This window comes from Procambarus clarkii, chromosome 33 (genome assembly GCF_040958095.1).
Source record: "Procambarus clarkii isolate CNS0578487 chromosome 33, FALCON_Pclarkii_2.0, whole genome shotgun sequence".
Lineage (NCBI taxonomy): Eukaryota > Metazoa > Arthropoda > Malacostraca > Decapoda > Cambaridae > Procambarus > Procambarus clarkii.
This window is the reverse complement of record NC_091182.1, coordinates 37,655,664-37,668,136: the sequence shown is the minus strand read 5'-3', so window position 1 is coordinate 37,668,136 and position 12,473 is coordinate 37,655,664. Positions and strand designations below refer to the sequence as shown.

At 48.6% G+C, this 12,473-nt stretch overlaps 1 protein-coding gene across 1 annotated transcript; it reads right to left on the bottom strand.

Annotated features, from left to right (window-relative positions):
• Positions 1-6,326: 6,326 nt before the first annotated feature.
• On the bottom strand, positions 6,327-8,438 carry LOC138370806 (caldesmon-like). Its single transcript, XM_069335409.1, has 2 exons — positions 8,423-8,438; positions 6,327-7,324 (listed from the first exon to the last, which is right to left on the bottom strand). The coding sequence occupies exons 1-2, from the start codon at positions 8,436-8,438 to the stop codon at positions 6,327-6,329; spliced, it is 1,014 nt and encodes a 337-aa protein (XP_069191510.1).
• Between the last annotated feature and the right edge of the window lie 4,035 nt (positions 8,439-12,473).

Below are 12,473 nucleotides of genomic sequence, written 5' to 3'. Positions count from 1 at the left end.
TCAGTGGCCATCACAGCAAGAGCTTGAGGGCCAACAAGGAGCTTACCCTCGGGGAACATGAATGGAACATGCTGCCACACCAGTGTAAAGACCCCCCCAACCCCCGTCTTCTTCAGTAGTGCCCCAGCCTGGCCTCCAACACACCGTGATGATGACCAACACGAACACCCAAGTTATACACGACCGCTTGTCAAATACCCTGACCCAATAGCCAGGATATTGGGAGAGGCCAAGCTACCCACACTACTCTGAGCCATGGGGGCAGGACCACGAGGGCAGGACCACAAGGGCAGAAACATAAAGGGAGACCCACAAGGGAGACCCACAAGGGAGACCCACAAGAGAGACCCACAAAGAGAGACCCACAAAGGGAGACCCACAAAGGGAGGCCCACAAAGGGAGACCCACAAAGGGAGGCCCACAAAGGGAGACCCACAAAGGGAGACCCACAAAGGGAGGCCCACAAAGGGAAGCCCACAAAGGGAGACCCACAAAGGGAGACTCACAAGGGAGACCCACAAAGGGAGACCCACAAAGGGAGACCCACAAAGGGAGGCCCACAAAGGGAGACCCACAAGGGAGACCCACAAGGGGAGACCCACAAGGGGAGACCCACAAGAGAGACCCACAAAGGGAGACCCACAAAGGGAGGCCCACAAAGGGAGACCCACAAAGGGAGGCCCACAAAGGGAGACCCACAAAGGGAGACCCACAAAGGGAGGCCCACAAAGGGAAGCCCACAAAGGGAGACCCACAAAGGGAGACTCACAAGGGAGACCCACAAAGGGAGACCCACAAAGGGAGACCCACAATGGGAGACCCACAAAGGGAGACCCACAAGGGAGACCCACAAGGGGAGACCCACAAGAGAGACCCACAAAGGGAGACCCACAAAGGGAGACCCACAAAGGGAGACCAACAAGGGATACCCACAAAGGGAGACCCACAAAGGGAGACCCACAAAGGGAGACCCACAAGAGAGACCCACAAAGGGAGACCCACAAAGGGAGACCCACAAGGGGAGACCCACAAGGGAGACCCACAAGGGGAGACCCACAAAGGGAGACCCACAAAGGGAGACCCACAAGGGGAGACCCACAAAGGGAGACCCACAACGAGAGACCCACAAAGAGAGACCCACAAAGGGAGACCCACAAAGGGAGGCCCACAAAGGGAAGCCCACAAAGGGAGACCCACAAAGGGAGACTCACAAGGGAGACCCACAAAGGGAGACCCACAAAGGGAGACCCACAAAGGGAGACCCACAAGAGAGACCCACAAGAGAGACCCACAAAGGGAGACCCACAAAGGGAGACCCACAAGGGGAGACCCACAAGAGAGACCCACAAAGGGAGACCCACAAAGGGAGACCCACAAAGGGAGACCCACAAAGGGAGACCAACAAGGGATACCCACAAAGGGAGACCCACAAAGGGAGACCCACAAAGGGAGACCCACAAGAGAGACCCACAAAGGGAGACCCACAAGGGGAGACCCACAAGGGGAGACCCACAAGAGAGACCCACAAGGGAGACCCACAAGGGGAGACCCACAAAGGGAGACCCACAAAGGGAGACCCACAAAGGGAGACCCACAAGGGGAGACCCACAAAGGGAGACCCACAACGAGAGACCCACAAAGAGAGACCCACAAAGGGAGACCCACAAAGGGAGACCCACAAAGGGAGACCCACAACGAGAGACCCACAAAGGGAGACCCACAAAGGGAGACCCACAAAGGGAGACCCACAAAGGGAGACCCACAAAGGGAGACCCACAAAGGGAGACCCACAAGGGGAGACCCACAAGAGAGACCCACAAGGGAGACCCACAAGGGGAGACCCACAAAGGGAGACCCACAAAGGGAGACCCACAAAGGGAGACCCACAAAGGGAGACCCACAACGAGAGACCCACAAAGAGAGACCCACAAAGGGAGACCCACAAAGGGAGACCCACAAAGGGAGACCCACAAAGGGAGACCCACAACGAGAGACCCACAAAGAGAGACCCACAAAGGGAGACCCACAAAGGGAGACCCACAAAGGGAGACCCACAAAGGGAGACCCACAAAGGTTGAGTTTGAAATGTTATAATTAAATTTTGTCATAAAAACAATAAGAATAATTCGTGGCCAAAAAGACCTTAATTCTGTGCAATTCACATTAATGGTGAAGATAATTCAAGGTTACTTCACCATTTGCGGATAATTTGTGATAAAATACATAATTGAATGATTTTAACCCAATCTTGATATTGCAGACGCTGGATCAAACTAAAGTTAAATTAGGTTATTTACTTTAGTTAATAAATCGTTTTTGATCACATAAATGTTATTCAACCCATCCTCTTTAAATCACTGTACTTAGAGTGACTATGTGGTCCAAAATGTTAGTATGTAGTGATGGGCCAAATGTAAACTACTTTTTGTATTGTTAGCTTGATTGAGTTTGGAAAAATAAAAATTTAATTATTCATTCCTATTCATTATTCATTCATTCCTTAAGCATTCCTAGACCTGATATAGCACATGTGTTTGGTTCTAGACCTGGTATAGCACATGTGTGGGGTCCTACACCTGGTATAGCACATGTGTGGGGTTCTAGACCTGGTATAGCACATGTGTGGGGTTCTAGACCTGGTATAGCACATGTGTGGGGTCCTTCACCTGGTATAGCACATGTGTGGGGTCCTACACCTGGTATAACACATGTGTGGGGTCCTAGACCTGGTATAGTACATGTGTGGGGTCCTACACCTGGTATAGCACATGTGTGGGGTCCTACACCTGGTATAGCACATGTGTGGGGTCCTACACCTGGTATAGCACATGTGTGGGGTCCTACACCTGATATAGCACATGTGTGGGGTCCTACACCTGATATAGCACATGTGTGGGGTCCTACACCTGGTATAGCACATGTGTGGGGTTCTACACCTGGTATAGCACATGTGTGGGGTCCTACACCTGGTATAACACATGTGTGGGGTCCTAGACCTGGTATAGCACATGTATGGGGTCCTACACCTGGTATAGCACATGTGTGGGGTCCTAGACCTGGTGTAGCACATGTGTGGGGTCCTACACCTGGTATAACACATGTGTGGGGTCCTAGACCTTGTATAGCACATGTGTGGGGTCCTAGCCCTTGTATAGCACATGTGTGGGGTCCTAGACCTTGTATAGCACATGTGTGGGGTCCTACACCTGGTATGGCACATGTGTGGGGTCCTACACCTGTTATGGCACATGTGTGGGGTCTGTGGGAACCGAGCTGTGAGATTTATATTTATTTAATTTATATGAATTTATATTTACGTTAATTTATATACTTCGATAGCAATTTGTATAATGATAAGTGGACTGTATTTCTGCAATAATCTCTTAATCTCACAAATCGATCCTCTACACATTAGGGGGGGTTTATTAGTTTATATATATGCAGCCAATCTAACTACAGTAATAGACTACATACATTGAAAAGGTTCCTTATCTTATAGTACAGCAGGTTAGTACACCAGGTATAACTAGGGTGTAGACACCAAATTATCCTCTTTGAGGTAGCTTCCATCACCCAGTAACTGGTGCACAAAATCTTGCTTCCTCGTCTTGACCTGTCAAAAGGGCGCTAACTGTGAAGCCAGGTTCTATATATGACAAGCTATATCAGAGAAAACACTATACATGGAACAATAAAGACCTGGCTTAATTACCTTTAGTTTGAGGCTATGTCGTGCTCTAACTGGATCACCCTATATAATGACATTAATGGCCACTAATGATAGATAATGGGTTTCGGAAAGAACACTTAACTTGATTTGTAGACAGCGTGTTGATAATGGTACACTTCTGGTTTCCATAACACTACGTCCAAGTAAATTAACAGGAGCCGAATTTGCTCCCGTGTGAGCCTCTGGTCTAGTCTCAACAATGGCTGCGTCTAACACTCCATACTATTGACGCCTGGCCGACATTGTCCAGATATGATAGGAGCCGAATTTGCTCCACGCGTCTCGGATGTGACACAACAATGGCTACCCCCTTCCTCCCTCACTGACGCCTGGCTTACATTGTCCAGATTTCAGAAAGTGATAGAAGGGTCACATTTACTCTACTTTAATATTGATAATTAAGTTAATTTATATGAGATGTTTTATGATGGTAAAGTCCAAAGACTAATGTATTTAAGAATAATTCCCACCATAATAGGTGGTGAATTATAATAGTATGTGGTGATGATATCCCGTTTTCTTTAAACGGTAATTCCACTACAAGTTACGTTTTCTATGGGTAACTTGTTTATACAACACAGCTATTATCTGTATGATATATTAAATGGTGTCGGATTTTCCGACAGGGTCCTACACCTGGTATAGCACATGTATCGAGTCCGTCCAATTACCGAAAGCATCCTTGCATAAGTGATAGTTTACCTGAGAGCCACTAACAGTAGTGGCCTCGACGAGGACAGGAAGCCGGCGGTTTGTCGAAGGTTCCCTCATTTGGCGTGATGATCTTGTCCAGCTGTACTTTATTGGTACCAGAGTTTTGGGATTTACGGCTTCGGCGGGTAGGCTGTTCCATGGGTTATTTTTCTTTTTGGGGTGGGGGTGGGGGAGGGGGGCGGAATTGGGCAGGGATATTCCTGAACCAATGACTGCCCTACTAACGGAGAATCCTATGGGTGAAAAAGCCTCTCCTGTTCTCAATCCTCCATTGTGGCTTGTTGAGCTTGAACCCGTTGCTCCTTGTTTGTGTTACATCTGAACTTTCCAAGAAATTGTCCGGATCGACATCGTCCAAATTGTTCACTATTTTAAAGGTTTCGATGAGATCCGCCCTGTCATGTAGTGTTGTTAGACCTGTGGCCCTCAACCGTTCCTGATACGAGAGGTGACTTAGCTCTGGAATTGTTTTTGTTGCCCTGTGTTGCACCTTCTCCAGCGCAGCCTCGACGCGACGCTTGGCTCCTCATGCTTCGTGTGCAGGTTGTAGTGTTAAGTGCAAACATTTTCAGTGTCACTCTTATTTTGTGTTAACGTAAGATGTATATATATATATATATATATATATATATATATATATATATATATATATATATATATATATATATATATATATATATATTTGTTGAAGAGTGTTGAACGGTCTCGGGGCTCTGATGTTGATAGCGTTCTCCCTCAGAGTACAATCGTTTGAAGCTAGTTACACAGTTGTTCATGTTACATACACATGTGCATCTATATCACGATGTTACATACACATGTGCATCTATATCACGATGTTACATGCACATGTGCATCTATATCACGATGTTACATGCACATGTGCATCTATATCACGATGTTACATGCACATGTGCATCTATATCACGATGTTACATGCACATGTGCATCTATATCACGATGTTACATGCACATGTGCATCTATATCACGATGTTACATGCACATGTGCATCTATATCACGATGTTACATGCACATGTGCATCTATATCACGATGTTACACACACATGTGCATCTATATCACGATGTTACACACACATGTGCATCTATATCACGATGCACGCATCATCGACGTGTTCGACTCGGGCCATGATACAATATAATCAACACATGGAACACCTTAAACACGCTGCTGGCCCTTGTCCCCTCAAGCACTTCCCTGAACACCAATGGTTCAGGTTATTAGCCCAGATACTTGAAGGCCAAGTGACGGTAATCGAAGAGCAGTTGACCCTGATAACGAGCCTGCAACTCGAAGCTATAGCCAAACTTAAGGAAAATTAAGACCTGTCTTCCATAGTCGGCCTTCTTGAACAGGAAGTAAACTCTCTCAGGGACACAGTTACACAATTACAACCCGGAGAAACCATTAGAAAACTGTAGGAAGTGTTGGAAAAGTTTGAGAATCATTTCAACACCTTCCAGCAGCAACACATTGTTACTTAAGACGAATTTGACCAACCAAATGTCCTTGAATCTGTCATTATCTCCTCACGTAATTTCCCCCAAGAAACTGGCGGAGAGGACTGTGCTACCATCGTGATCCGGGAATTGCGTGATAAGATGAAGTATGAAATCCAAGCAAGTGACATCAAAGCAGCATATCGAGTGGGTACCAAATCACCTCGAGTAAATAACAGAATTTGTATGAAACTAGATTCACGCAAATCAGACCTTACTAGAGTTGCAGTGTCTGTTAAAACTCTGTTTATATGAATCAATGTTTGACCAGAAACAGACAAAAAAATTTCTTTAAACTGCGTCAAATCCGTAAAAATTCCAATGGGACAATTAAACATTGTTTTGAACGAGGTGGTAAAATACTAGCTAAGAAGTCTGACACTAGGAAAACCTATGAAGTAACCACTGAGGCGCACCTCAGATCTTTCCTCGTGCACCTCAGATCTTTCCTCGTGCACCTCAGATCTTTCCTCATGCACCTCAGATCTTTCCTCGTGCACCTCAGATCTTTCCTCGTGCACCTCAGATCTTTCCTCGTGCACCTCAGATCTTTCCTCGTGCACCTCAGATCTTTCCTCGTGCACCTCAGATCTTTCCTCATGCACCTCAGATCTTTCCTCGTGCACCTCAGATCTTTCCTCATGCACCTCAGATCTTTCCTCGTGCACCTCAGATCTTTCCTCGTGCACCTCAGATCTTTCCTCATGCACCTCAGATCTTTCCTCGTGCACCTCAGATCTTTCCTCATGCACCTTAGATCTTTCCTCATGCACCTCAGATCTATCCTCATGCACCTCAGATCTTTCCTCATGCACCTCAGATCTTTCCTCATGCACCTCAGATCTTTCCTCATGCACCTCAGATCTTTCCTCGTGCACCTCAGATCTTTCCTCATGCACCTCAGATCTATCCTCGTGCACCTCAGATCTTTCCTCATGCACCTCAGATCTATCCTCGTGCACCTCAGATCTTTCCTCATGCACCTCAGATCTTTCCTCATGCACCTCAGATCTATCCTCGTGCACCTCAGATCTTTCCTCATGCACCTCAGATCTTTCCTCGTGCACCTCAGATCTATCCTCATGCACCTCAGATCTATCCTCATACACCTCAGATCTTTCCTCATGCACCTCAGATCTTTCCTCATGCACCTCAGATCTTTCCTCATGCACCTCAGATCTTTCCTCATACACCTCAGATCTTTCCTCATGCACCTCAGATCTATCCTCGTGCACCTCAGATCTTTCCTCATGCACCTCAGATCTATCCTCGTGCACCTCAGATCTTTCCTCATGCACCTCAGATCTATCCTCGTGCACCTCAGATCTTTCCTCATGCACCTCAGATCTTTCCTCACTGACTGTGGGTTATATATCCCCAGATGCCAAGTGAACGCCATCCCTGGGGTCTCCCCTAACACACAACCTCTCAGCCCCAGAGTGTAACTCATAGTGTCATCCCTGGGGTCTCCCCTAACACACAACCTCTCAGCCCCAGAGTGTAACTCATAGTGTCATCTAACAACCAAAGTCTACTATACTTCTGCCTTTCCATTCAAAACGTTTTTAATTTTAATTTTAGTTTTTTCTTTATTCCCACTATTTGATATTGTTCGTCTCATCATTTGTATTGTATCACTGTACTGCTATTTGCTGTTACCTTTATTCCAGTTGCAGAATTGTTATTTTTAGTATTGCTTATTATCGATCTAAATTATACTGCAATTTGTAAAAATTATTCCAAGTAGATTTGCACCAGATTTAGTATTTTACTGTTTTTTAATCGCTTATTTTATTGTATCTTGACTCCACTGCATCTACATGATATTTGATATTGACCCTGAACTAAATCTGCTGTCACAAATCTACAATAGCCAGCATATTGACCATCACTACTGACCATCACTATTGACCATCACTACTGACCATCACTATTGATCATCACTACTGACCATCACTATTGATCATCACTACTGACCATCACTATTGACCATCACTACTGACCATCACTATTGATCATCACTACTGACCATCACTATTGATCATCACTACTGACCATCACTATTGACCATCACTACTGACCATCACTATTGATCATCACTACTGACCATCACTATTGATCATCACTACTGACCATCACTATTGACCATCACTACTGACCATCACTATTGATCATCACTACTGACCATCACTATTGATCATCACTACTGACCATCACTATTGATCATCACTACTGACCATCACTACTGACCATCACTATTGACCATCACTACTGACCATCACTATTGACCATCACTACTGACCATCACTATTGACCATCACTACTGACCATCACTATTGACCATCACTACTGACCATCACTATTGATCATCACTACTGACCATCACTATTGATCATCACTACTGACCATCACTATTGACCATCACTACTGACCATCACTATTGACCATCACTACTGACCATCACTATTGACCATCACTATTGACCATCACTACTGACCATCACTATTGACCATCACTACTGACCATCACTATTGATCATCACTACTGCAGGAATTATCCAACAAACATTGCAAAAAACAAACTCCAAAATAACACTGTATTGATGTATTAACACTGTATTGATGTATTTTCTACATATAACAGTCCCTGTGGCGCAGTGGTAACACATTTGCCCCGCGCTTCGCGAACGATTTGGCCGGGGTTCGTATCCTGGCCGGGGAGGATTGACTAGGCGCCAATCCTTAACTATAGCCTCTGTTCATCCAGTAGTTAATGGGTACCTGGTTGTTAAACGATTTGGCGGGTCGGACTCCGGGAAAAATTAAGATTAAGGACCTGCCAGCAACAATAAGCGTGATAGTGACTTTACAAGAATATAAAAACTCTTGTGTGTTAAAAAACATATCCAACATGGAGACAGAGTTGGAACATATCCAACATGGAGGCAGAGTTGGAACATATCCAACATGGAGGCAGAGTTGGATCATATCCAACATGGAGGCAGAGTTGGAACAAAGAAAATGCTAGACGAGTCGCCGTAGGAAGGACCCGAGATACAAAGAACGTCTTGAAGGATGATCCCAAGAGGCTAAAGACATCTGAGAATGAACCTTGTGGGCTCATTTTAAATTTCAACTGGAAAAGATCATTTAGGGATAATGGGGGAGGACCTTTGACAAGCCACCGGCTTCCTGTCTTCGTGGAGGCCACTAGTACTAGTGGCCCTCAGGTAAATTCAGTTATGTAGGGCCATCTCCCTTAGTCACAAATATAAATATATTAATTTATATACATTATATTTTCCTGTGAATGGCAGAGAGTTATGTAAAGTATTGAGAGGTGTTCTGACCAATGAGACTCGTCGTTACAAAGCGCCTCGTCATTCATAACTTGACCTATTACTACCATAACAACAAATGCGGCGTTGCCAATTCTGCACTTTCCAAGAAACTTGGCGGGGGGGGGGGGGCAAGGCATACTTTCCCTGGCCTGTAGATGTTAGGCCTATATCAAGGTCACCTTCAAGTACTGACCTTCCCCAGGAGGCAGAATTAAAAATACAACTTTTTAAGAACAACTTTCCCGGTATTCACGAAGGTGAATCTTCCTCATTCCTTATTTTAGTTTTTATGTGAAAGATTACAGAAGCATGTGAACCAAAAGTGTTTCTTTTTTGTCACAGGTGCGAGTTGCAGCTGTCCCCAGGACGCAACACAACCTGCTCACTAACTCCTGGCTGCTGTCCCCAGGACGCAATACAACCTGCTGACTAACTCCTGGCTGCTGTCCCCAGGACGCAACACAACCTGCTCACTAACTCCTGGCAGCTGTCCCCAGGACGCAACACAACCTGCTGACTACCTCCTGGCTGCTGTCCCCAGGACGCAACACAACCTGCTCACTAACTCCTGGCTGCTGTCCCCAGGACGCAACACAACCTGCTCACTACCTCCTGGCAGCTGTCCCCAGGACGCAACACAACCTGCTGACTAACTCCTGGCTGCTGTCCCCAGGACGCAACACAACCTGCTCACTACCTCCTGGCAGCTGTCCCCAGGACGCAACACAACCTGCTGACTAACTCCTGGCTGCTGTCCCCAGGACGCAACACAACCTGCTCACTACCTCCTGGCAGCTGTCCCCAGGACGCAACACAACCTGCTGACTAACTCCTGGCTGCTGTCCCCAGGACGCAACACAACCTGCTCACTACCTCCTGGCTGCTGTCCCCAGGACGCAACACAACCTGCTCACTACCTCCTGGCAGCTGTCCCCAGGACGCAACACAACCTGCTCACTACCTCCTGGCTGCTGTCCCCAGGACGCAACACAACCTGCTCACTACCTCCTAGCTGCTGTCCCCAGGACGCAACACAACCTGCTCACTACCTCCTGGCTGCTGTCCCCAGGACGCAACACAACCTGCTCACTAACTCCTGGCTGCTGTCCCCCGGACGCAACACAACCTGCTGACTAACTCCTGGCTGCTGTCCCCAGGACGCAACACAACCTGCTGACTAACTCCTGGCTGCTGTCCCCAGGACGCAACACAACCTGCTCACTAACTCCTGGCTGCTGTCCCCAGGACGCAACACAACCTGCTCACTAACTCCTGGCAGCTGTCCCCAGGACGCAACACAACCTGCTGACTAACTCCTGGCTGCTGTCCCCAGGACGCAACACAACCTGCTGACTAACTCCTGGCTGCTGTCCCCAGGACGCAACACAACCTGCTCACTAACTCCTGGCTGCTGTCCCCAGGACGCAACACAACCTGCTCACTAACTCCTGGCTGCTGTCCCCAGGACGCAATACAACCTGCTGACTAACTCCTGGCTGCTGTCCCCAGGACGCAACACAACCTGCTCACTAACTCCTGGCTGCTGTCCCCAGGACGCAACACAACCTGCTCACTAACTCCTGGCTGCTGTCCCCAGGACGCAACACAACCTGCTCACTAACTCCTGGCTGCTGTCCCCAGGACGCAACACAACCTGCTCACTACCTCCTGGCTGCTGTCCCCAGGACGCAACACAACCTGCTGACTAACTCCTGGCTGCTGTCCCCAGGACGCAACACAACCTGCTGACTAACTCCTGGCTGCTGTCCCCAGGACGCAACACAGCCTGCTGACAACCTCCTGGCTGCTGTCCCCAGGACGCAACACAACCTGCTGACTACCTCCTGGCTGCTGTCCCCAGGACGCAACACAACCTGCTGACTAACTCCTGGCTGCTGTCCCCAGGACGCAACACAACCTGCTGACTACCTCCTGGCTGCTGTCCTCAGGACGCAACACAACCTGCTGACTACCTCCTGGCTGCTGTCCCCAGGACGCAACACAACCTGCTGACTAACTCCTGGCTGCTGTCCCCAGGACGCAACACAACCTGCTCACTAACTCCTGGCTGCTGTCCCCAGGACGCAACACAACCTGCTGACTAACTCCTGGCTGCTGTCCCCAGGACGCAACACAACCTGCTCACTACCTCCTGGCAGCTGTCCCCAGGACGCAACACAACCTGCTCACTACCTCCTGGCTGCTGTCCCCAGGACGCAACACAACCTGCTGACTAACTCCTGGCTGCTGTCCCCAGGACGCAACACAACCTGCTGACTAACTCCTGGCTGCTGTCCCCAGGACGCAACACAACCTGCTCAATACCTCCTGGCTGCTGTCCCCTGGACGCAACACACCTGCTCACTACCTCCTGGCTGCTGTCCCCAGGACGCAACACAACCTGCTCACTACCTCCTGGCTGCTGTCCCCAGGACGCAACACAACCTGCTCACTACCTCCTGGCTGCTGTCCCCAGGACGCAACACAACCTGCTGACTAACTCCTGGCTGCTGTCCCCAGGACGCAACACAACCTGCTCACTAACTCCTGGCTGCTGTCCCCAGGACGCAACACAACCTGCTCACTAACTCCTGGCTGCTGTCCCCAGGACGCAACACAACCTGCTGACTACCTCCTGGCTGCTGTCCCCAGGACGCAACACAACCTGCTCACTACCTCCTGGCTGCTGTCCCCAGGACGCAACACAACCTGCTGACTACCTCCTGGCTGCTGTCCCCAGGACGCAACACAACCTGCTCACTACCTCCTGGCTGCTGTCCCCAGGACGCAACACAACCTGCTCACTAACTCCTGGCTGCTGTCCCCAGGACGCAACACAACCTGCTCACTAACTCCTGGCTGCTGTCCCCAGGACGCAACACAACCTGCTCACTACCTCCTGGCTGCTGTCCCCAGGACGCAACACAACCTGCTGACTAACTCCTGGCTGCTGTCCTCAGGACGCAACACAACCTGCTCACTACCTCCTGGCTGCTGTCCCCAGGACGCAACACAACCTGCTGACTACCTCCTGGCTGCTGTCCCCAGGACGCAACACAACCTGCTCACTAACTCCTGGCTGCTGTCCCCAGGACGCAACACAACCTGCTGACTACCTCCTGGCAGCTGTCCCCAGGACGCAACACAACCTGCTCACTAACTCCTGGCT